Raw genomic sequence first — 26,135 nt, 5'->3', positions numbered from 1 at the left:
GGCCGGGAGGGCCCAGGCGCGGCGGGCGCGGCGGCGGGATGGAGTCGGTGGTCTTCATCTTCTCGCTGATCGACTGCTGCGCCCTCATCTTCCTCTCCGTCTACTTCGTATCCTGCTCCTGCGGCGCGGGGGGCGCGGCGCGGGCAGGGAGGGGCACCGGGGCGGGCCGGGCCCGCTGGGGCGGCGGCGGGGCCGGGGGGCTGAGGGCGGCGGGGCGGAGGGCAGCGCTGGGCCGCGGGGCGGGGCCGGGCGCTGCAGCTCCGCGGGGCCGCGGCCGAGGGACCGGGCGCGGCTGCGGGAGCGAGCGGGGCTCGGGAGCTGCCGGGGAGCTGCGGGGCCTGCGGGGCGCGGCCGGCGGCGCTCTCCGAGCGAGCCCGGCGCTCCCCGAGCGAGCCCGGCGCTCTCCGAGCGAGCCCGGCGCTCTCCGTGCGAGCCCGGCGCTCCCCGAGCGAGCCCGGCGCTCCCCGAGCGAGCCCGGCGCTCCCCGAGCGAGCCCGGCGCTCTCCGTGCGAGCCCGGCGCTCCCCGAGCGAGCCCGGCGCGTTTCCATCTGCTTTGTCAGGGACAGGTCCGCAGCCTGGGCTGGCTGGCTGGAGTTGTTGCAGTGTAAAGGCACTGATTTGCCTTCTTTTCCTTAGTTTTCTCAGTTTTCTTAGTTTTTGGTGGTTTTTTTTGTTCTTTCAGTCCTGATGGGATTGGGATTTTTAAGGGTCTGCCGAGTTCTGGCAAAACCACTAAAAAAAAAAAAAAAAGAATCATCCTAGAAGATAAGTTGTATGTTGACAAATGAACAGACTTTTCCCATTTTTTAGGAATATGAAAAAGATCTCTTAGTGTTCATTTCCTCAGAGAAAAGAACCGTGAGCTCTGCAGGGGACAGCATGGTGAGGTGCATGGTTAGGTCCATCCTAAGACATTTTTGAGAGGACTTTTCTGTCTGAAAGCTCATTCAGTAATTAATGTTACTCTTATTCTTTCTTGGCAAAGTGTTAATTAATTCAATATTGTTGTAAATGTTGCGGGAGAAAAAAAGGAAAGTAGATTCACTGCTTAAAACTGCACAATTTTGTGAGGAGAGTTTAAAAGTGCATTAGCTCCTCCTGCCCATTAAGTTTTGGTTTCAAGGGTTGTAGTAACAATTTGATACTAAAAGTACTGAGTTTGCCTCCTTGGTCTGTTTTAAGAGCTGAACTGAACTTTAGCACTTGTACAACAGTTGCCCTGGAGAAAATATAATAAAATCACTTGGCCTGATAAAATGTAGCCAAACCTCTCTAAAATAAGAGTGAGTTGTAACGAAATACACCTTTGACAGAGCAAGGTAGAGCAAGGCAGTGAATGCTGAGAGCAGAGGGTTGTCCCCAGTTTATTGGCTAAAAGTAAAGATTTGTGTATTCTGAATTACCATACAGTGTTTCCTTATCCTGAACTTCAGATAATCACACTATCAGATCTGGAATGTGACTACATCAATGCTAGATCGTGCTGCTCCAAGCTCAATAAAGTAAATTGTTCTTCTTTGCACTTGCTGTGCTTTGAGAAAACCACATCCTTCACCTGAGCATTGCAAATAACTGGGGTGTGATGGGTATCTGAGGAACCCTGTTTGGCAGTATTTTGCATGTATCCCTTATTTCTACTTTTTCTTTCTTTTCTTTTTTTTTTTTGGATGTCCATTTTTCAGCAAATTCCATTTCAAAAGTACCTTTTTAAATGAATCTGCTTAAAACTCTTGGCATTAAACCAATATGGCCTTCCCATGGGTGTGTTTACTTTGATTTAAAGGTGTCTTTTTCTTAATGTGAGATAGAAAGGCAGAGAATCCTGTCAATCCAAGAACGTGTAATTGCCAGGGGCTGACCCAGTTTGTGATGCCAGTTTTTATATTGACCACCTTTCTTATCTTTTCCAAGCCTGGGGCTGTTTGTGGAGGTTTTAATTATCTGAATCCCTGAACCCACTCTTCTCTGCAGTGATTTCAAATGAGCTCTGTCTACTTTCTCAGTTCTCTTTCTTGGATGCTTGTGTACAATAGTTGTGTTCAGAGAGCTGCTCTCTAGAAATGTTTGTCATGCTTGGAAAAAGTACCTCTGTTACAATATCTCAGGGCTTGATTTCTGCTTGCTTGTGTGGAATCTGCCTGAAGGTATTAAATTTGTCCAGACCGTGATGGAACACCCTGCCTCTGCTGTTACATGGTTATAATCACATTGTAATCCCAAATAGATGTCTTTTTCATAAAGGAATTTACATGTGTGCATGTAACTCTTTCCTCTTTCCCCTTTTTGTAGTGGGTGGTGCCTGAGGTGATTGGCCATGCTGTTGTCACGGTATTAATGCTTATTTCATTGCACTGGTTCATCTTTCTCCTTAACCTGCCAGTGGCCACATGGAATATATATAGGTAAGTGCTCAAGGGATTGTGGGGTTTCTTTGTAGCACTGTTTCTGGTTTAGCTTTAAGTGTAGTACAAAAATGAATAATATGTCATGGGGAGATGTTTCAGTTGCCTTCTTGAGCTGCTAACAGTCTTCATTGATCAAACTAACATAATTCCTTGTCGTTAAAATGACAAGAAATCCAACAATGTAAAGGACATGACACTTCTGGCCTTTACTTGCATTCTCTTTAATGCCCAGGAATCTCCATTTGTGGGTCATTTCCAAATTCATAGGAAATGATAGCAGATTAATTTGATTATGAAATAGAACTGAAAACAGAGTTAATTATGTTTTCATGCCATTCCTGATGGTGCTGTCAGCATAAAAGTGCTTAGGCTGGCATGGCTGATGGTTGTGAAACCATGGGGCTGTGGTGCTGTCCCTTGCATCCTCCTTCATTTACTGACTTGTGCCTTCCTCTCATCTGCACTGGTTTTGCCCCCCCCCCCATCCTGCAGGTTTGGATTTGGGAAGGTTTGCAGCCTTTTCACCCTAGGACAGCTGTGTCTTACTGCTTTTTGTACACTGGGCTGCCCCCCTTGGAAATGGTTTAGTTACCAGTGGGGATTTCCATGTGGCATCACTGGGACTGTCAGTTCAAACCATGTTCTTTTTATCTGATATCATTTGGTGTGTGGAGAACTGACCCTTCACAGGTGTTTGGCTGATGGAAACTGGGTGTGAATTTGTCACAAATTATCTCCAGTCACTGTACTGAGGGAACACAAGAACCCAAATGTTAAATGTACAGGTATGGAAAGTGGCTGTAATTCTTGTTTGCCTGAACCTGCCAGGACTAACTGTTTGCAGGGCTGGGTTGAGTTGCTGGTAGAATTAAACAGGAAGTCTCACAGCTCTCATTACAATAAAGTTGAGGCTCTCTGTACTGACAACCTGGTTGGGCAAAATAGCTGTGCTATCTAAATTTTCATAAGTATCACCCTTGTTTCCTACAGAGCTGCCAGCAAAGCCTTCAAATGTGTCTAAGCTGGAGAAACATGAGACAGTGTAACTTTATGCTTAATAAATAAATGTTGCCTAAATACACACACATGGGGCATGGTTTTGTTTGCCCCTCTCTATGTACAGCTGTGACCTGTAGTGACCAATATTTGGTTTGGGATCTGCTGGCAAGTTTAGGGTTTGATGTTTCATTTAGGCAAGGCTAAGACACCACAGACAGAATGCATTTTATTTGAAGCTGTCAAAATTCCTTGTGCTGGTTACCACTTTGCTGCTTCATTTTGTGTACCTATATTAATTTTTAAAGCAGGCTCTTGCTTTTGCTTCTAAAACTGGTTAAAGATAGTTTTAAAAGAGAAATTATTTCTATTTCTACTGTTGGGCAGTAAGCTTTGATTGCTGTTTTGTATTGACAGCTCTCATTTTATATATGTCCTACATAGCATAAATATTCTGAATATCCTAAAATCCAGGATTGTTTCCTTAATTTTAGATGTGCAGTGTAGGCAATAAGAAATCAAAATATTAGGCCTGTATCACTAATCCCCCCTTCTTTCTGAGGATCAAGGAGTTTCTCCCACATTAATAGCCTGGACTATCCCATCTCTAGTGAAGGAGTTGGAGGCCTGCAAAAGCAAGTGTGGGGTTTAGCATTTCAGCTCATTAGGAACTGCAGTGATAGCACCAGGAATAAAGGGTCCAAAGTAAAAGAGGGGAAATTTAGGTTAGAAATACAAGAGAAGAAGAATCCTGTTGAGATTGAAGAAGCCCCTGTTTTGCAGTGTAAGTGATAGAAGGAAAGGTAGGATAATCTCTTCCCCTTATTCACTTTTCTTTAAAACTTCCTTAATCTCAATGACTGCATGGCAGCTATGGGCAGTCTGGCTTAATTTAGTAATTCTCTCAAGGATTTCAGTGAGAGAGGAGAGGTTTTGTGTGGGAAGGGTATCAGAAACAATCCTGGGAAGGATAAATTACTCAAAAACAGCATCAAGAGAGACTTCCAAAGTTGCAGCTTATTTATTGTAACATCCTACTGGCCCTTCTTGTTCAGCACACTCATATGATAGTGAACCTTTTTTTGATTATTTTTGCAGTGTCTCCAGTCAGACAGTTTTGTCTTATATTCTCCTTGTTTTAAAATTCAGAGGGAAGCATTCAGCTTTATTTTTCTTCTTTGTTATATAGATCTCCTTGAGAGAATAGGTCCAAGTAATGAGATTCTTGCCATGCCTTTAAGAAGATAAAACTGGAAAAGTAAAAAAAAAAAAAAAAAAAAAAAATTAAAAAATAAATCTTTACAATTCACTGAAAATTCTGGTCAGAACTTCTACATCCCTTTAAAAATTGGGAAATCTAGAGGGAAATATCCTGTTGCTGTGGTAGCAGCTTCCACTGAATGGAAATCCTGGAGGCACTGCTGCATATATTTATTAAAGCTGACAGTTTACTTGTTTGCTGCAGAAGTGTTTTTGCTGTGTAGAGGATGACAACTGGCTTGAGCTGGGTTTGTCAGCATTGAGCAGCATTGTATCCATGACTCAGCTCCTTAGATATAGAATATAGGCTGTCCTGCCTTGTGGACCTCTTGGAAGAAGTGCCTCACAGTTTACATAACTAAGTTACATCATTTAAGTTGCACCATTTTTAAAAAAATCAGAATTAATGCATGCTGTCTTTATGGCACTCATATCCCAGACATGGAAGAAAAACATGCATTCTGTTTCTAGGATAATTTGGTACAGGAAACATGTTCCTCCTTTAATTTCAATAAAATGTGTTACATTCCCAGGAGATGGACAATAATTTTTAGTGGTAACACTAAAAACTAGCATTCAAAACTTCAAATTTAGAAGGGAATTTCATACTGGAGTTATTTAACATGAACTATTTTTAATGGGACACAACTGTCTCTGGTATTAGTCAAGTATGCTGCAGTGCTTTTCAGTGCCTCTGTGATAGACAACTGCTGTAGGCTGAACTTTTTCTTTCCTAATGTCCTGCTGCTGCTAGAAAACATCCCTGTTGCTTGTTTCCTTTCCTTCCCTTCCCCTCCTTTATGGAAATGAATGTCACTGGAGTATACTAAGGAAACTGAACAAGTGTGCTGTTCTGAGACCACATTTCTGCTCCAGCTTTAAGACAAAAGATTAAATTCCTGTATAGAAAGAGTCTGATCCCAGAAAGGCAGAACCTATATAACATCTGAGTGATGTTCTAGCCTGAGCTCAGCTGGAGTGAGAAATTCTTCTGACAAGAGAATGTGCTGCTGGCTCAATAGTCACAGGACGTAAACATTTGGTTTGCTGGTTTCATGCTTCCTTGGCTTACATTCCACTCAGCTTTTGTTCCCATGTGGGTTTGGACAGCAGAACCTGACATCTTCAGTTCTGCCCGACTCATCCTCTTGGCCTCAGTGTCTGTGCTGAGGAGTCCCAGCATGGCTGTGACAGAGGCAGGGGTAACAGCACAGGTCCTTTGCTTTGGCTTATGCCATCTCATTGTGACCACTGGAGTTTGTGATTTTCTCTGTAAGGGCTTTTGCTAAATAAATTACAGATTCTTAGTTAAATTAGGTTATTTCCCAGTCCCTTTGATCTAATGCATCTTTCCATCGTGGGTGGGTGTTTTCTCCATGACAGCAACTAACTGTGAACAGCAATTAAAATGAGCTGGAATTGGCTGTTAACTGGGATCTCTCTAATTTATACATGGGAAGCTGGGCTGATGCTTTTAGTACTTCTTGTTCTCTTATTATTTGTGAGTTGTACTGGCAGAGATAGCTGCAATATCCAGAACTCCCTTACCTTGAACTGTGAAACAACTGTTCAGATTAAAGTCTTGGCAAGCTTTTCCCTGCCTCTTGTCCTGACACTCCCTGATGTTTCAGTGATTACATTTTTGAGTTTTGTTGTGTGCTTTTTTTTGTTTTGTTTTGTTTGTTTGGGTTTGTTTTTTTTTTAATTCTTTAACTTTCAGGTACATTATGGTGCCAAGTGGAAACATGGGAGTATTTGATCCCACAGAGATCCATAATCGAGGACAACTGAAATCACACATGAAAGAAGCCATGATTAAGCTGGGCTTTCATCTGCTCTGTTTCTTCATGTACCTTTACAGGTTAGTTTCAAAAGTTGCTCCTAAGGAACAAAGGGATTGTCTGCCAGCTATTTTTATCTCCTCTGTTCCACTGGTGTAATTGCTGGTATTCACGTCTTAGATTTTTGCATCCTGCTAAGCCTCAGTAATACATTTTGACAGCTATCTCTGGGCTCATTATATGATTTTATTCATTCTGATCAAACACTGTTTGGAAACTCAGGCTATTCCTTAACCTCAAAACCACAAGTGCAATGTAAAGAGATGCATGCTTCTACCACCTACAGTAAGTGGCCTGTTTAGAAAGGAAATACTCTTGAGGATCAAGTTTATTTTACAAGTTGTTTTTTGAAAACGAAGATCATCTGGCTGAGTTACAAATAGATGTGTTCTGTAGTAAGGCCACTTACTCCAGGGCAGAGCTGCTGTTCCTCTGCTGCAGTATTGATTCTGCAGCCTTGTCTTCCTAAGCAAAGCACACAGCAGAAAATGCCTTGACTTTCTATTTCAGGTTCTCTCAGTGCAGCTCTCCCATGACAGTGAGAGCTGCTCCTGCTTGCACAAGCTTCAGTAATCCACTGGTATCATGTTTTCTGTTTTGTCACAGTATGATTCTGGCTTTGATAAATGATTGAGAAGTTGAAAGAGAACCATTAGCTGCCAAATTGGGTCATCACTCCAGTGACTGGTTGTGGAGCCACAGACACCTCCTGAACACACCTAGATCAGTGTCGTCATGCAGTATATTTTTCCTCTTTGAACAAGAAATATTTTTCTGTATTTTTAACATAAAATATTTTCAAAAGGCATTGGATCTGTGTAGCAGTTGTTTTTGTTACTTTACAAGCCAAACTTCTGGAGCTGCTGTTTCTGTAAGATGACATCCTTGCTTACAGAAATGACCTCATAGCAATTGAAAGGTGATAAGGGAAACTCGTTCCAGTAGCATTAGCTGCTAATGATGGTTGTTCCTGAACACATTCAAGTGCAGCAATGATATCTGATTCGTGCTGAGAGGTGTCAGGATGAGACTCGGGCTGCCAAGCTGTCCTATCAGAGTTTAATTTAAAGGAGCACTTGGAACAGATTTCAAAGTGGAACAGGAACACAGCTTGCATCTTTGTGTTGGTACTCTTTCCAGACAAAAATCAATGGAATAAAAGTTACATTTTCCTCCCTTTCCCCACCCTTCTGCAGCAATCTATATGAAGTCTTGCATTTGGATGGATTAAGATCCCTTTGGTGGATATGACAGTTGTGTGTAATAGTCCAGATAAACGTGATTAATACTTGCTTTTTCCCTTCAACTCTTATTTTGTCATTGAAGTGCATCATGGACATTCAGATAAAGATACGATCATATTGCACTGGGGTGGAGTTGGTTACAGAGCAAAAGACTATCTGCAGTTCTACTCCCTGAACCTGCTGTTTGCATAGCCAAAAGGGTGAAACAAAAGTCTGTCTAGCTCAGGGAAATGGTCTGGTAACCCATAACTCCACTTACTCCAATTCTGATGTGACTCTGCTTCAGCGACACCAGCAAGTTCTCTTTGTGCAGCTCTTGATCAGTGATAAGTGTATAAACCTGAGTTTGTACCCTCACTGTCCAATAACTGTCTTTTAAGTTTTTTATATGTGCTTGCAAACAGGTCTCTTGGAACAAACACATCAATTAAAACACTTTAAAAAATACATTTCTGTAATTACATCTGAAAATTTATGAGCTTTTTTTAAGTACTTGGGGTTTCAGTCTACAGCTGGCGTCAACAATTGTTTTCAGGGCTAGCCATGAAAAGGCAACACTGATGCTTTATAGTTGTAGATAACCTTGTGATCAGTGTTTGTTCTAAGAGGAGTTTGGCTTTAAATTTTTGATGGAGTCCAAGTTAAGCAGTGTTTAAGATGAATGCTGAAAATTGTGCTCGTTAAAAAAAAACCTAAGGAAACAGCTACCCCAGCTGGATGCCACTGACTACCTGGCAGGACAACATCAATCTACAGAAAGTATTGCTCTCTAAAGCCAAAACTGACACGAGGTAGGTCTGGAGAAAGGAGAGTTTTCTACTCAAAAGAGCAGAAAGTCAGTAACTTCTTAGCAGATTATGGTAGGCAATTAAATGATTTTGTGTGTGAAAAAAACCTACTTGACATATTTTGGGTGTTGGAATAAAAGGCCTAAGTCAGATCCTTGCTGTATTGCTGACAGTAGACTGTCCAAAAACTGATTATAAGACTTGAAAAAACCTTAGCAGCAGGTCTCAGAGACTACAATGCTGCTGAATAATTACACTGGTAATGTTAAAGCCTTCTTACTGTACAGGATCAGTGCCTGCTTCAACAGAGATCTTCAGAGGTCAGTGTCAGCTACAGAAAAAATATATTTGTAATAGCTAAAAACATGATTAATTAGCTAGAAATAGGGATATTGCAGTTATGTCATTCCTGGGAGACCCACAGAGCATAAAGATTTTTATGGTGGTAAGAAAAAAAAAAATCCCTATTTTTCAGCAGAGAACAGAGTAATTTAAACCCAAACTTAAATACAGAATTCAAGACAATAAGAAATTTTGAGATCAATTTTTTTAAAAAAAATTCATCTGGCTATCATCGTAAATTGGTGTGAGATCAAAGACAGATTCCTTCCTATTCACTCAGACTATTTCTCTTTGGATTTGAGGTACTCAGGTATAACTTCGTGAGGCACCATTATCTATGGCTGATAGAAAACTCCTAATCAGTGAACATAAATCAAAGTCCTGCAGGGATTCCAACTTTTAACTGATGCTACTGAGCCCTTTTTCCTCACCCACAATCCACAGCCCAGCCAGCTTGCAAAAATGATAATCTTGCATCAGTTTTCAGAGAGATTACGTAACAGTTAAGAATTCTACATTTGGGGGGCTAATTAAAATGTGTAGAATTGCATGTTTCCTCCTAATTAATCATTAGTTACAGACTGTTGGTTATTGAATTTGTTTTTCAAGAATATACTTGCCTCCTCAGTCTAGTAAATTACTGGTTTGATTTTCTAAAATGGTTCTGTATTCTGGAACATGGTAAATCAGTGGTCTGACCAGTAGTAATTCTACATGCAGGTTAACAATCAACCAGAAACCCTGATAAGCCCAAAAAGGCAAATCTTTATCTGTTCAGGAATGTCAGAGCTTTATTCTAATTCTTTCTTCTCATAAGAAGCTCTCTATGATTTTGTTGTACAAGTGACAAAAGACCATTTATGCCTTTAAGTTTAGGGTGTGATAGACATCGGAGGTAGCAGTAGGAAAAGCTGGGCTACATATGATAAACCACCATGCAGTTATCAGTACATTCACCACCTCAGCTTTGGCAGGAACAGTGGCACACAAGCCTCAGTGGTTACCTTTCAGAGCACTACAGGTCTTTTAAAGTGAGGAGACAACTGGCACTGCCACTTCTGGGATCACAGCCCTGGCACCTGTGAGACATGCAGGGAGGTGACCAGGCAGCACAGAGAGCAGGGACAAGGTGTAAGGGAGGGCTCTCCTTGAGCAGAGTTTGGATTTAAGCTGATTAAGAAACACACATCTACTCTCAGGTTCCTTGTGGAATTTCTTTGAAATAACCTGAATTATTTAACCAAACAAACAAACAAACAATACATTAGGAAAAAGAACCCCAAACAAGCCCCAAACCCACAGGACTTAAATGTCACAAATGCTGAGAAGTCACAGGCCCATAGAATTCATATATCTGTTTCTCTTGCACTCTTCTAGCCCATTAAAGGCAGATGAAGCACAGCTCTTTTGGCTGGGTTTGTTAGTAACTTCCTTCATCTGCTGTGTAAATAATTTATGGCTGAAGTAGGTTTGCAACCCAAGAACCCTCCTGCATATACCAGCAGCCAAGAGAAGTGGCACAAAGGACATGCAGAGGAATAAGGCCATCCCTTCTCTTGCAGCTGCATTTAAGCCATAATTATCTATGTGCTGCCTAAGCTGTAAGGGAGTGAACACTGTTAATACAAACGTGCTACTAGAGAGAGCAAAGACTTCTGATCAATGCATCAGTTAAAAGAATTCAAAAATTCAATGCACATCAGCAGAAGGTTTGAGTTTGGAAAAGCTACAAAGAGTGGAAATTCAGGTACAGCTTTTTAACACAACATAAGCTAGAGCTGAATAAAAATGCAGGACAAAGATGAGGTTCTGGTTTAAGGCACAGGGAGGAGGGACAAGAACGTGGGGTCAAGTTGGAGGGAACAACAAGGCAGGAGACACGAGGACACCTTCTTACTATGAAGTATGAACAAACCCCATAAAACTCAAAAATCACCTACAGCAACCAGAGTGTGGTATTGAAGCAAGCTGAAGCATTGAGAAATGGATTTCACGGAGCCTCAAGGGAGCAGATGTTGAGCAAGTGAGATAAGCACAGCCTGGGACATGGCAAGTCAAGTGCTAAAGTACAGCACAAACACAAGGGTGAGGTGGGTTAGAGGCACACAGTAGAGCCTGGAGAGCCCGAGCACAGCACCGAGTGACTGAACTGCAGCTAAATTGCCACAAATTAATTTTCCTAGCGAGGAAGTGAAATACTATAGAAGAAATCTATAATTAATGATCAAGAAATCAACATCCAAGTCAGTCATATAAGTGAAGTTAGGGAAACTAAGAACTATTCATTCCAGTTATTTATTGTTTATTGAATTGAAAGAAAGGGAATACAAACATTTCTGTTAAGTGCTGTGCACCAACATGGAAAAAGTGTATTTTTTTTTAAAAATCCTAATAAAAACAAATCAGAAGTTAATGTAGTTCCAATTGAACAATTTTTAAAGATATGTTTAAAATACTACACATTTATAAAATAAAAAAGTTAAAATGGTGTTCTGTAAATAATTAGTAAAACAAGTGAAAATAAATACGAGACCCAAAGTTCTTATGTTTTTAATGTAATATAGCAAAAGAAATTTTTAACTACTTAATAATATTTGAAGAGAGTAACAAAAATCCAGAAAGTTTAAGAACGCAATCCTTTGAAACATTTAATATCAGTCCATAGCAAATAGTCATTACATACCAAAAGCTCTAAGTGTTAACTAGTTCCACCACAACTCCATATAAATCTTGACAATTTAGAAATCTTGAGATCAACAATAAAGTTCTTTTCTTGATCTCTACAGCTTGGTTTGTAAGTACATACATGCTTTGAGGATCCATTTTGTCCCATATGTTTTCAAGGAGCCAATAACTTTTTCCATCTGTGCCTAAAAATGTTAAGTTCCAAATCTAGCACATATACCCTAAGAATGAAAAATGTTTATGAAAAAAGATGGGGCACAATGAATTTCAAATTTATAAAAATATACTGATATTAACCAAAACCTTCTGGTCAAAGGACACTTCACATACACATGACTTAAAAGTATGCAATAAAACATGACAAGTACCTAGAACATTTGGTTCTCTGTCTGTTCATGGAACACATGCACACACACACTCATACCAGATGGGAGGAACACTCTCACACATGTTTAACTGAATCCAGATTATCTGGATGAATAGATAGAAAACTTGGCTACAGTTTATTTCAACTAGAGGCAGCTACTGCAGCAGTAGTTCAACACTGCACACTTCAATTAAGTCCACCCTGTTTAAAAAAAGTGTCATAGTTAATGATTTTGCTTTCTACACATCGTTAAAAGTAGCAGTTTTCAAAAATCAAGTATGGCAGCTGAAAACGGACTCAAGCCAATGTGGAAAAGACAGGAGGAGGGCAAAAGGAGGATTGGCCATTTGTGGGATGGGTGCTCCTCTTAATAGTTGTCTCAAAAAGAACTTAGATACAAGTGTATTTTGTAGCTAAAAATATGGACAAACTATTGAAAGTGCATTTTTCCTCCTCCCCCTTGAGTTACAGTAGTTTGTTGGTCAGTAAATCCTGCTTTTTATGTCCATTATTTTTTCTCTACCTCCCTCCCCATTTGGATCTACAACATATCCCCTCGAGCTACAGCTAATTGTACGAGTCCAGGCTTCCTGCTAAGGAAGCCTTTACAACTAATTTTGGGTGGGAGTATCACTTGGCAGTGTAAAAATACACAACTAGACACAAACTCCCAACAGCAGATAATTTTATTAAACATTACCTGGTTGAAGCCAAGTTGAGAAGTAACTGGCAAGATCTGGGCAGATTTCTAGCTTGCATCTTTGCTCCAATCATAAAGAGAAGTTAACTTTAAAGTTGGAGAACTTTAGAAAAGACAGAGGGAATTTACAAACAAAGGTGTCATTTCCCCCACTTCCCTCCCGTCCAAAACATGAACAGAGCTACCATTTTCCCTTTTGTGTTCAATTGTGCCTTGAAAATTACTTACCTGAACAGCTAAAGAACATTCATAATAAAATGCTTCAGCATTTTGTTTTTTGAGATCTGCCTTGATAATAACCTGGGGCTACTGTGAATATTTGAAGCCAACAGGTGACCAGAGAAAGTTACAAAATGAGTACACACTTACAGTATTTTCTTCTCTAAAACCATGGGCCTGCTGACTGGAAATACAGTAATTTATTGTGGGTGTTTACTTGTTCCAGCCTTACACTCCAGTCTATGAACATTTTTAAGCACATGGAAATCAATGTGTTGCAAATGAGCAAACTAATTTGGGTTTTCCCTCCACCCCACCCTAGTCTCATTTTATTGTCTGTGCACAAAAAGTATTGGTACTTTTCAATCCACATAGTGTGAATATGCAGTGTGTTGGAAATAATTTAGGTTGGTCTTTCATCTCCAGGTTGGGGTGCTACTCACTGCTACATCTCTAATGGCAGCTGCTGTGGGACTGAGTAGTGTGGCAAAATGAAGATTAATCTCACCTTTCTGTCCTGCCTGCTCATAGCCCTGAGATGCAAACAGGCTGGCACTGAGACACTCTGGAAGCAGTGCCACCTGCTTGGAGCTTGCCATTACATGGCATGGCTGCACCAGGACACCAAGGGAGAGAGGTCCCACATGTGCTTCGCCCTAACTCAGCTTCTAAATACCTCAGAGGGACAAACCAAGTCCAGAAGAGAGGGGCAGTGTTTTGGCAGAGGTCCTACATTTAAATTCCTAATTGCACTGCTGTGCAAAGCAGGCATCAGCCCACACACCCCCTGCAGCTGTACCAGGGAAGGAGTCTCACTCTGGTTAGTTATGGCCACCACATTAAAAATGCCTGAAGTGCATATAAAACTTTAAATCTGCACTTGAGATTTGATCCAGCCTTCAGCATTTGATTTGATCCTGCCTAAAGTTCCCACTTTATTTCCACGAGTACATAGTGACAGACCACTGCATGAGACGCTAAGAGACATCAAAACCATTATTCTCCTTACTCTCCCTAAACAATATTTGGTTTGAAAACGTAAGTTCCAGAGTAAGAAAATACTAAGAGTAACTTCCAAGGATTCACATGCTGGCATTGCTTAGGAATTATACCATGGTTTGAACATTTAAAACACTTCTACAACTTACTGTTTACAGTTTAGGTAATTAATTTTTCCTTAAACCCCAAGGTTTAGCTTACTCAAATTTGATCATGGGAACTTGTGTGTTTTCCTGCAACATTAAGGCCACAGGCCTGACTCATCTTGCACTTTCTGAACTAGGAAGGGAAATAAAGAATTTCCTCCAGAACTGATTAAAGGAAGAAGGAACTGATGTATAATCTTAAATTTATACATGTATTCTCAGTGCTGTGAGACAGTAATTGCTATCAAAGCATTCACCTTACTTTTAAGGCCAAACATTAAGTTCCTACCTGGTTTTGGAGGTATTAGAAGACTCATATGTCAGATTTGGGGCTGGTTTCAACCACAGTATCAGAATATCAACTCATGCTTAAGTTTGCACACAAGGCAAGACAAACACCATTGGATGGCTGGAATCTAAAAGAAAAAAAAAAATCTAACCTGCTAACCTTTGTTCTTCTGGGAAACGCCACACTCCCCTCATCAAGGTGGCTACACCTCTCTTCCCAGGAATTCCAGCAAACCTTCCCCCACCCTTCTTCCACACATGACTAATAAGGACACTAAATCATTATCTCGTGAAAGGATGAAGTCCACACTCCTGCTCAGATATGACTCTGGTGGCTTGCCCTTCCCTGCTCCTTCTTTACTTCACAGCAGTACCAACACTACCTTTCCAAGGTGGCAAAAGGGAATCCAGTGCCATCCCATAATGGATCTGTATGGAGTGCAGAAGCACAGAGATGCCAGGCCATCTGTTTATGTCAAAAAGAATAAATATTTAAACTATAAGTGCTTGGTTTTTCTTAATATGGGACATTAGTGGAACTAATCCTAGATGTGTCAAGATGTTCATGGCACCAGCTTGCAACGAAGTCTGGGAGAGGCATTTAAATCTGCAAACTTAAAAGTATAGTCTCAACAACAAAATCTGTCCACCCTGTTTATCAAATAAAGAAAAAATTTCCATCATAATACAAGTGTTTAATTATGATTTGTACGTAAATTACTTATACAAAGTGTTGACTTTGTGAAGAAAGGACTCTTTCAACACATTCTTCCCCCAAAGTGTAGTCTACCTTTTACACCAGCATTGTTGCATATGTTTATGTAATGAAAAAAAACAAAATACCTCTTCTTATTTCAGCTCTTACACTGGTAGGTGCAGTCTGAATGCTTTTTTTTCCTCCTAACTAATACAGTTTAACTACTAAGATGGACAGTGAACTCCTCCATCTGAAACAAGCTTTACTGCCTACATAAATCTCCTTCCAGCCACTGCTTTTGATTGGGTCAGGACACTCCAGAAAAGCATCAGTGATACCGTGTTTCACAACACTTCTTGCATTGTTTAAATTCCAAATGTATACAAATGAAGTCATTTTAATCCTATAAATAATTTATTTTTAAAAAATTGTGCTGTTAACCCCTTTGCAGGGCAACGAGCTATGTGAAAAGTACAAAACTTTTTGTCAAATGTGATACTGAGAGTGCTTTTGACATAGTTCATTGGTTTATCCTCTCAATTGTTAGATATACTGCGCAACGGGCAAGGCTAGAATCCATGAACCAAGCTGCAAAGATCTCAAGCTAAGTAAGGCGGAGAGAGACTTGAGAAACAAGAGAAGGAAATACTTTCCTATCCAATGTATACTCTTCAGACTAAAGCACTCTTTCTATCAAGCCTTCTAAACTGTTAAATAAAGTGTTCCAAACAAGCATTTAAACTTCATTACACAGAAGAGCAACAAGAACAGTAGCCTGCCAGACAAAAAGGCAGGAGGGAAAAATATATATACTGAGTTCAATGGTTAGCCTGAATGTAGCACAGTTCTTCACAACCGATGGGGGGGTAATTTCAACACGGTGTCCAACAAAGTTCTAAAGACGTGCTTCATCTCGACTGGTTACTATGAAGCAAAGGTGGTAAATGTTTGGCCCCAACCGGGCTTCAGAAATGGTTCTTTTTCATGACGAGCATGTCTGTCCAGCTATCAATCATGTTTGTTTGCACCAAATCCCAAGCCATTTAAAATACGACTAATTAAGTTAAACTGAAGTCGTCTGCTCCAAATTCGCCATCAACTATCCATGCTACTGCATTCCTCTGAGCAAAAACAAAAACATAGAGAGAAAGAAAGAAATCGCAGCTTGAAGGTCTTAGCAACAGTTCATATTTCTATCATAAGGTAATTAATACAGTGTATTTACATAAATTTTAACCAAACATGCACTAGCTAATGGATCTTCTACTGTAGCTAAATTCCATGCTTAAAATTACTTATTTTACATAAAATTATTCAAAACAATCTAGGAATTATTTTAGCATGTTACGTGTGGGTACTCAAAAAGCATCTGGTGCAAAAAGACGTAACACACATTTACATACAAGTTCATGGGGAGTGTGCTAATGACAGAGCTGTCTTGTCACCCATTTAGGATTCCTAAGTGGTTAGATATTCTGTGCACCTACGCCTCTTGTGAAAGCACTGCTATGAGAAATCCATTTGTGGTTGGTTTGGTTTTCATGGCACTTACTGGTTAATTTTCTGGAGGAACTAAGAAAGAGCGAGCAAGCAGCTCACCGGAGAAAACCAAACAAAAAAGCCATGAGTAAAACCAGCTGGAGGACAGGCTCTGACTCCTTATGGGGCCATTCCAGGTGTTACAGATTAGCCAGGCTGGTCCACCTAGTCCAAGACTAGAAGTACTTGTATCAAAGCACTGGAGCAGGCAGAAGAGTTAATTCTTCCTCCTAACATCCTTCCAACTTTTAGCCATTTTTATCTAAGGGATATTCTGAACTAGAGGTGTTTACTTATCTACCAACACTTAATGATTTCTCTTTGATTACTTTGCCCAGGTTCCCCTTGAAGTCTCATCCATGAGGTTCTGTGGCAATAGGATATACTATATATCATTTTAATGTCTCCTGTAAATTCTCACTGCAAGGCTGAATACATAATGACAGAAGCATATAAACTGCTCAACAACTCCTCAGCAGTCATCTTTTTAATCTGGGGGAGGCAAGAAGGGCTGAGAACAGCTGGGCGCATTTTGGCAGGAAAAAAATTAGCATTATCTCTCTCTCCCCTGGACACATGTGGTTACTGATGGTTAGTAAAGATACAAACTTGTACAGGTTCTCTAGGGTAAAACTTTACACTCTCTCTAGACACTGGAAATTCCTTTTGTAACCATTACAATACCATTACTCAATTTGCAGTGTGGTTTAAATTTTAATAACATCGTACATTAGTAAACCTAAGCATCGAAAGAAAGGTTTTTATGTAGTCTGCATAAATAAGTTAATATAATCCTAAGGTCTTAGTGACACCACAGTTTTCTACAGGGCCATGTCAGAATAATGTTGGAAATAATCAGTTTTGTCTTCTTTTATACCACAAATTGAGTAACTCGGATAAAAACCACCAGTCATACACTAGAAAAACCAAAACAAAGCAGTAAGTGCTTTTTCAGTCCGACATTTTTTTACCTTCAATATCCTGGTTGTCTACGAAAGGCGCTGGTCCCCATATCCTAACGGTGCCGTCGTCGGAGGCGCTGGCCATCATGGCCGGGACCTGCGGGTTCCAGCTCACGCAGTTCACCGTGCGCGTGTGCCCCGTCAGCTCCGCGATGGGCAGCTCGCTGCGCTTGTGCCAGATGTACACTTTGTGATCTGAACCAAACACATGGAAAGCAGCCTGAGCAGCGCTGCTCTGTACAGACCCACCTGTGGGGCCAACAGCGTTTTCACAACTGCTCTCATTAAAACCCATGCCAAAAACTCGAGTCTCCAGTGTGGAATGGCACTAACAAAATTTTTCTTTTAAAAGTCATCAAAAGAGCACAAGCAAAGCTCTTCCATTAAGAGACACATTCTTTTTTAACACCTGCAAATCTCCTACACTTGGTGTTTGAAGAAAAACATTTGACTGTAATGCAATTAAGTCAATACAGGGGCAAAAATAGAAACTAAACTACTCTTTAATTACATGTATGGAGTTGTAATCTTATTCAAAAGGAAGACTTGCAGATTTTCCCCCCCTCAAATTAATTGTATTTGCAAATTAGTAAATGCAATATAAAGTCATGAGTACTAAGAATAACTATAACCACCTCCTGTTGATGAGTACCAGGTAAGACCACAGTTCTATAGTTTATGAAAAACATTTTAACACTAAAAGCCTGTAACACTCCAGTGAAAGTGCAAACAAAGCAAATGAGGGAGGGCTAAAGCTTAATGGCTCAAACTGTGAACTATTGCTGTCTTCAACAACCAACTACTGTGTGGTATTTAAAGGTATCAATTTGTACGTATTGAAGTAGATGCAAATAAACTCTGCACATCCTAGTCTGTGATGGGAAGCTTTTAATGACTTCTATTGCTAGTATTACACAAAGCCTAGTATTGGGGTCTACCAACCAAATGAATGTATTTTGATCTATTTAAAAGGCTTTCACATAGATGCCACTGAAGGCTCAGCAAACACACCAGTCTTCCTCTATTCCTCCTCCCAGCCCCTTGTAAAACATACTTGCTCTCTGACCTTCCTGCTAGAACAGCCTCATGGCTTTTTCCCATGTGGTAACTCTTGTCCTGTGCTGAATTAACTCATCTGAGGCATCACCTTCACATGTGCTTGTGCTGATGCCAATGCTCTGGCTGTGCTTCCATTCCATTTAGGATTTCATGGGGACTGCATATCCATGCCATTCACCAAACAACACAATTCACACACTAGACACACAAGCCTCTGCTCTGTCAGATAACCAATGCCTAAAGACAAAGCAGTACTTTTGTTCGGGAAAAACAAGATAGCTACTTTAAGGCAGCAGTCAATTCCCCTCTGAGACAGACTTCTATTTTCTTCCTATGGATGCAATTGCCAGGAAAACCCCTACCTAGCTGACAAGATGTTTTAAGAGGTTATGACAATGTGATCAACTACTTTTTAAAGCCAACTATGAGAATATGACCTGTAATTATTGCTTGCTTGTTTTTAAAAAATAGTTTCAGTAGAAACATTTGCACAAAGGCAACAGCTTCAGACAGTTCAAATCTAAGAAACCATCAGTTCCTTACTGCCAGTTTCAACTACAGTAGTTTTTAAACAATGGAAGTCAAACTGGTAGTCAAACCAGTCAAAAAGACTGGTACACTACAGTAGCTACACCTGCACATAACTATAGCTAAATTCTGAACTTTCAAGCACTCAGGTCTCAAAGACATTTGTCCAGCCATGGAAAAAGGTTCACACTGGATTGGAGGACTGCAGGTGCTGTCTTTCAGTCATATTCGACTGGATATAGTCAGAGTGTGAAACTTGGTTTTCTTTTAGATATATTTCATATTTTCCAAAAACAGAGAGTAGGAAATGCCTTGGCCAACCTTGTTTCCTAAGAACTATGTGTTACACGTTACTTGCAGTAATTTGTTTACATATTACAAATGTAATTCTTACCCTTGCATAAGCTTGAATTTTAAGTGACCTCCATGGCAGATGATGGCACCACCCCAGTGACAAAACTGAACCAATTCAACACATAAGCTTTTGACAAATTTCTACTCTTGCCACAGACAGCTGAATAAAAACATACTACAAAGCCTTTAATCACCAAGAAACTCTACCAGACTACGTCAACAACTGCCTAATTTGAGGCTACTCTGTCTGTAATTAAAGTGATTCTATGGAAATTAAAATAATCTCACCACACCTGTATCTTCAACAGGCAAATGAAGCTGCTATTCCCCATAAGTACATTTCATTCAAACCAGAAGTCTAAATATCATACCACAAAAAAAACCCATCAAGAACACCCCACCCACTTCTAATTAAAACTGTGCAGATGCTTTTGCTTTAGAGGAGGAACACAAAAGAGACATTAATGTGTTCTACCTCTGCCATCCTCTCAGAAGATTCTGTCTGCCAGCCCACAATTACTTCTTGAAGTATGCCACAATCTCAGCATGCCTCAAATTTATTTCATGAGCCAGTTGGTTTGCTTTTCTAATGTTTTTGTTTGCAACTGTCATCTATAAGATGAAGGTATAGAAAGGATACAGTATTCCAATTTTCTGCACAAAGGAGAATGGTGTTACCTTCACTGCCACTCGCAATGAAATCTTCATTATGACCTCCAAAACACGAGTGAATTGTGTAAAATCCTTGTGTAACACCTTGATACTTTCTCACTAAAACTCTGTCTTGTAAGTCCCATAAGTGAACTCCCTGGAAATAAGAAATTTAAAGAAAGTTATTTTATCATTAAGTATTATTAATGGCATTCTTCTGAGCAATGAAAAAAAATTAGACACGGCACTACTTTAAAGCCAACTTCAGTACTGTTATTAAGTGAAAAGAGTAAAGATGTTTCAAATTACTAAACTAAACTTTCACAGTAGGTCGCTTCCACACTGAAAGCTTTATTCTTACCCAAGGTTTCAAAATCAGAAATAGATATACAGAATCTGAGCCCCTAGACATGTAAAGTGCCACAGCTCTTGCTACACCTGGCTTCTCAATGCAACAGCCAGACAATAACATTTAATAGTACATATTTCCCAATATGAAACTCTTGACTATGAATCAGTCAAAAAAAAAAAAAAAAAAAAAAAAAAAAAAAAAATCAGGTCACAAGAATAAGATTGCCTTCTTGTCAGAGAATTAATTCCATGCTGTATTTATGAATATTAAGGCCTTCATATTACACAATATACAACCGTTAATATCAAACATTCCAACTCACATCTAAATATTTAAAAACAGGTAGCAGTTGCAAGCAGATTTATTTCCATTTCCTTTCAACATCCCCAACTCACCTGAGTTGCTACATTTAACAAAGCTAAACGGCCATTTTTTGAAATAGTAAACGACATAATAGGATGATCCTCTTGTACTCTGAAATGATAAGACATGAGAGTCAAGATAACCAGACAATGATGCGGCATCAAGACAACAGGCATGTCCTGTCTCTGCAGTATGATCAGGGAACAACAGTTCCAAATCTGAAATACTGTATGACTCTATAAACCAGTACAAGCCAGGTTTGCAACACTTGTTTATATTTAGGCCAAACACCAAGACCAAAAGGGACTTTGGACCTCAACTCCTAAATTCAAGGCAGAATCTACTAAAATATGCCAGGAATTGAGAACACTACAAGTACTAGTGATGACAGAAATGCCAAAACCAGAAACCTACTCTAGTGCTTAGAAGTTATTAGAACTTATTAGTTCTAATATTAGCATTAGAAGTTATTTCTAATACTTGAGCTAATGCTGCTTGTTGAAATTTACTCACTAATCTTTGTCCCATATTTTAACATTGAGAACATTTAGTAACTTGTTTCTCATCCTGTCCCCCACATCCTTCCTCAATTTTCTTCTGACACTAAGAAGCAGGAATTCACAACCAAATAAAGAGGCATTTACATGTTCCTGTCTGTGAGATCCTCGAAGTTATAACCCCGAATTCGCTGGTGTGTGTCCGACGCTAGAACAGTTTTCCCATCACTCAAGCACCAAAGGCATTGTACTCTCACCCCTTCCCAGGAGTCAAGGAGATTACCATCTAAATCCTGAGCAGAAGAAAAAAACAACAGACATTCAACTATTAGTCTTAGGTTTCTGAGGAGCGAGCAGTGACACAAAAATATTTTCCACTTTGTATTCAGGCAATTGCTACAGAAAGCAATCTTACCCTTTATAAGGGAGGTCTTAATGAATTAGGAGTTGGTTGATTTAACCAAGGGTTTTTATAGGAATCTGCCCTGGAGAGCAGAGAATCCCTCCTGTCACTTATTTTCTCATGCCACCTGCACCCCATCACTGAGCTGACCTTCATAGTGTGGTCTGCATACTACATTATTATTGTGGGAACCAGTTGAAAAAAATAATCACGAATATGGTGAAACTGTGGACTACCACCCCAAACCAACATTAGTCAAGTAATGAGGGTCTCACATTTGTTTTCATTAAGCAAAGACAGCATGCAAAAACTAAGAAAGACGTAGTCAAAATTCCATGGAATAATAACACTTGTGGACAAAGCTACTGCTTTTTGTTAATATTTTTTTTCTGAAGCAGCTAAGAAAATTCCAGACCACAAATCCTCGAGGCAGGCAAAAATTTTTGAAAATCTTCAAACTGCCCCATACAAAAGTGCTGTTGAAATACCTGCATTAATGTATTGCTTCTTTGAATTACAAAGGATTAGAAGCTTTAGTGTACACACACACAAAACCTGAAAAAGCATCAACCAAACTTTAATTTCTTGCTTTGCTTTCAAAGGGACAGATGGAGAGAACTTACACACTGATAGAACTGTCCACGCTGCCCTCCCGTTACAAAACGCTTCCCATCAGGATTCCAGGCCACACTTGTTAAACTGTCTTCATGAGACTGGCTCATCTTTGTCCTCAGCTCCCCAGTCTGGAAAATAAACGAAGGCAGCGGGGCCTTATACCAGAACCCTTTCCCAAAGAGGTACTAGTAATTTTATCTGACATGAACAGAGTTTGGAGGTGCATATATTTCAACAGGCTTATTAAAAAGCAACACATATTTATGAATAATGCAATGAAAAGGCAGAACTACTTTAGTATATCCAATGAATCTGGACTTGATTTGGGTCAATTTCTTTTGTCTCTAAAATCAAGAGAGATAGAATAGTTGGTGTGTCAGACAACTAAAAGATTTTGAGTGAACAAAAACAAATTATACAAACAAGCCAAGAGAGTGACAAGCACTATCAAATGAAAAGAAACCAAAACACTGAAAGAAAGGAGGCAGGTAGGGACTACAAGAAAAGATGTGACAAAATACATTTTAGTAAGAAGTTAGGAATATCACAATAGTTAGAATATTTTTTTCCTTGAGCTGAAGCTCTCCATGCCAAAATTTAGCTTTCATGCCTAGCATATAAAGCTACGGTTTCCAGAACACCAATGAGTGGCATTGTCAGCAGTGCTCTTCACTGAGCCAATTTAGTCAATTAAACAGAAGAAAAGTGTTCCAAGGGTGAAGAAAGGGAACGTTTTTGTTTTAGGAAACTACATTAGTTCAGAGTCCAAGACAGCACAAGGAAGTCTATGCAGCTCTAAACCAAGGCAAGGGAAGCTTTTGTATCAACTCAAGTGCCCATAAAATTCAACAGCAGAAAGTGACTTTCAAATTCATGGAGGGAATGGCAAAATGCCCAAGTGCCTGATGGAAAAATCATAAATTGAAACCTCTTTCACTAACTTCACTGGGAGGATTACATGAAGCAAAATAGTTTGCATCTTTTACTTTTGCTACTTGTTACAATCATCGTTGAGCATCTGCTTCCCCCTTCAGTGATACTTCTGCCCTCTGCTTCTCTTGATTGATTTGCTGTCCTCCTCTTCAGGAACTCTCTGACACACTATGCATTTATGCCATCGCTTCTCAGAAAGGATAGTAACCACACACACAAGAATTGCTGCACAATCCCAGACACTTAAGACTTGGAGTTCAATTTCAGGTCTGTCCTCCAAAGAGCATTTTCAGACTACAAATTATTTTTTTCAAATTGAGAGGAGGACAGCGAGATCAGCATTTCTTCTTTACATTCCCACCTTGGCAGGAGTTACCAGCAACTGCTTTTTTCATACCTGCAGTGTTTAGATATTGAAACAAAAGCAGCAGGCTGACCACAAAATTTTCTTTTTCACTCTTAGCCACCACTTACTTGTACATTCCAGAGCCAAAGCTCAGAACAATCATCTGGGCCACAGGCAACAAGGTAGTTGTCATCTGGACTCCAGGCAATGTAGGAGACCCCGTACGCATGACCTTCTAATGTCTTAAGTAGTTTTAGCTGGTGAGTGTCCTGGAACAAGAGAGGTTCTTGAGACAGTGCAAATGAACTCCCACCACATTTCACACTTCCAGAGCAACCATCTACAGCATGGGAGGTTTGACAGTTTACAGGGTCAGAAAATGAAAGCCCTAACTTTAACCTTCAAAACAAAAACACTCATAAGTATTTTTGTTCCAGTATTCTGTGATTCTCAACATAAAACTGAAGAAAGACCACTGTGTACCAAGTTTTACATTACACTTGCCTTAGTACAGAAGATTTCTGTAGTGTCAAGTTTTTCTACAATTTCTAATGAAAGTATTATCATCTGTATTTTACAGAATTAAGTTACTTTCTTAAAAGGAAAGACATGTTGGAAACCTGTTCTGGTTAAATACAGAATCAAAACCCTCACAGCTGCTGACAAGGAAAAACCTTGAAGTGCCAATATTTTTATCAGCTTGCATGTATCTTGTGTGTGCTGCTCAAGGAAGAAGATTTACAGAAAGATCTTTTAAAAGCTTCCTTGTGAGGTGTTATTTCAGAAGCGTTGCCTACAGCAAGCCGTTTTTTGCCAGATTTAGTGAATGAAGCATACTTGGCACATGCAGCATCTTGTATCATCTCTATATTACAACTGGTTTATTACTGCTTTGTCGGAGGAACTTGACTTTTCAAGAAGCTTGTAAAAATAAATAGTACAGCTAGATACTGTGAAACAACCACACACTGGCTTCCTAAATACAGAAACATGTTTCAGTACAGTATTAGCACTGATTCTTGGCAACAGCATGTACACAATTAGAATAGAGCTTGTTAAAACGCTGACAATAATTATTCTAAAGCCTCTTGGAAACGGCAATCAAATTGTCCTCCCCCTACCCACCCTCCCCCATTTTTTTCCATGCATGGCAGATGCTTACATCTCCACCTTTTTTTCAAAAAGCATGACTAATTTGAAAATCTAGCTCAATTTCTCTAATTGTCCCTTCTCTCTTTTTTTCAGTATTAATCAACAGAGCACTTCTTGATTCTAAAGAGAAAAACCAGAGGAAGAGTGACACACAGGATTGTTTCCTGGGATCAGCTGTGAGGGATTTGGTGACTCTCAGCCAGCCTACAGCACTGGAAGTTCTGCTGGCTAGAAAAAGTAAATTCCTCAAAAGAAAGCGAGCCGAGAATAATCTTCAGAGTAGCAGAGAAAGAGAGGCAAATGAATGGACCTCCTCAAGACCCCTTTTTCATTCTAATCATTATTCCTGGGCTGCATTAGACACTGCTGTGTCTATAGCTAAAGTGATTTTCAAGGAAACTGAGTCATGTCTGATGATATCTCACATCCTGGAGCTTGTCTGGAACAGATAATTTTTTTTTTTTAACAACAGGATTAAAGTAGCCTGTCACTTCAGCACATTCGAAACTCATGAGGAACAAGATACAAAGGATATTCCTCTTCTAATGATAGCACTCTGTGCCTGTTGCTATCTTCCATACTGCTCTCATACTTCCCTTCAAATACCATAAAGCTGCTATACTATGCTCTAAAACAGTAGTATTTCAGGCAAACATCCCCAAATGTAGTCAACCTACCTCCCACCACCAAAAGAAATCCCAGCACTTCTAGCCCTTAAATACAGCTTCCCAAATTTTTGTTGTGTATGACAAGCAGCTATTCAGGCATCAAGTCTGCAGTAGCTGAGCTCCTTGGCTGAAACACCAAAAACCTGTCAACAATTTTCAGAAATTGCAGAAGGGATTTTTGTAATGAGCCAGTTAAAGGAGAACTCTTAAGAAGATGCATTTTAGACAAGGTGATACACAGGGTGCTTATCCTTTGTGCTCCACAGAGATTCTGCCACACTTCCTGACAGTCAAATAATGCATCCCACACAAACCTAGTCAACTCAAGACACTGTTTAATGCTGCTGACTCTTCCTTAGAACTTTGAAATTAGCACACAGAAACAACAGCAGAAACATAAATTAAGACAGTCTAGACATGTGGCTGGGTCTTAGAAAAGAATAAGAAATTCAAGGTATAAAAGTAAGAAAACACATTGGATCAATATCCTTACACTTCAAGAGGGGCAATAAAGAAAGAAAGGGAGAAATGAAGGATTCACACATGTGTGAAGTGTGTGTGTAAAAATCAAACACTGTTCATTTAAAACAGGGCTCTCCCACCACTTGTTCAGATATTGCTGGATGTTTGTTTCCATGTAGTTTATGCAAACAAATTAGAATAATTGTGTATACCTAAAGCCTTGAAAATCAAATTAAATTTATGGGTCAAAAGACCTTGTCAAGTGTTACAGGA

At 39.8% G+C, this 26,135-nt stretch overlaps 2 protein-coding genes across 4 annotated transcripts in view; one reads left to right on the top strand and one right to left on the bottom strand.

Annotated features, from left to right (window-relative positions):
* Positions 1-4: 4 nt before the first annotated feature.
* CNIH4 (cornichon family member 4) lies at positions 5-24,974 on the top strand. Of its 2 annotated transcripts, none has more exons than XM_085575921.1 (5): positions 5-107; positions 1,435-1,503; positions 2,291-2,403; positions 6,383-6,523; positions 24,826-24,974. In XM_085575921.1, exons 1-5 carry the CDS (start codon positions 39-41, stop codon positions 24,848-24,850), a joined length of 417 nt encoding a protein of 138 aa, XP_085432047.1. In that variant the 5' UTR covers positions 5-38; the 3' UTR covers positions 24,851-24,974. The 2 variants fall into 2 exon arrangements, with proteins under 2 accessions (XP_085432047.1, XP_021398971.1); XM_021543296.4 differs by lacking the exon at positions 24,826-24,974 and adding an exon at positions 7,110-7,311.
* The window catches only part of WDR26 (WD repeat domain 26), a 38,447-nt gene continuing 16,711 nt past the window's right edge, over positions 4,400-26,135 (bottom strand). The window contains exons 8-14 of one of the 2 annotated variants that reach the window (XM_077781911.2): positions 23,709-23,849; positions 22,310-22,429; positions 21,431-21,576; positions 20,819-20,897; positions 20,099-20,228; positions 17,489-17,674; positions 4,400-4,652 (exon numbers count right to left, since the gene is read on the bottom strand). In XM_077781911.2, coding sequence (XP_077638037.1) covers positions 4,639-4,652; positions 17,489-17,674; positions 20,099-20,228; positions 20,819-20,897; positions 21,431-21,576; positions 22,310-22,429; positions 23,709-23,849 — 816 coding nt within the window. In that variant the 3' untranslated portion in view covers positions 4,400-4,638. Of the gene's footprint in view, positions 4,653-15,370; positions 16,100-17,488; positions 17,675-20,098; positions 20,229-20,818; positions 20,898-21,430; positions 21,577-22,309; positions 22,430-23,708; positions 23,850-26,135 lie in introns of those variants that run through there. The other variant, XM_021543295.4, reaches the window with a different exon arrangement.

The sequence above is a fragment of the Lonchura striata genome, chromosome 3 (assembly GCF_050655825.1).
Source record: "Lonchura striata isolate lonStrDom1 chromosome 3, ASM5065582v1, whole genome shotgun sequence".
NCBI classification, from domain to species: Eukaryota; Metazoa; Chordata; class Aves; order Passeriformes; family Estrildidae; genus Lonchura; species Lonchura striata.
This window is presented reverse-complemented; position numbering and strand designations above follow the sequence as displayed.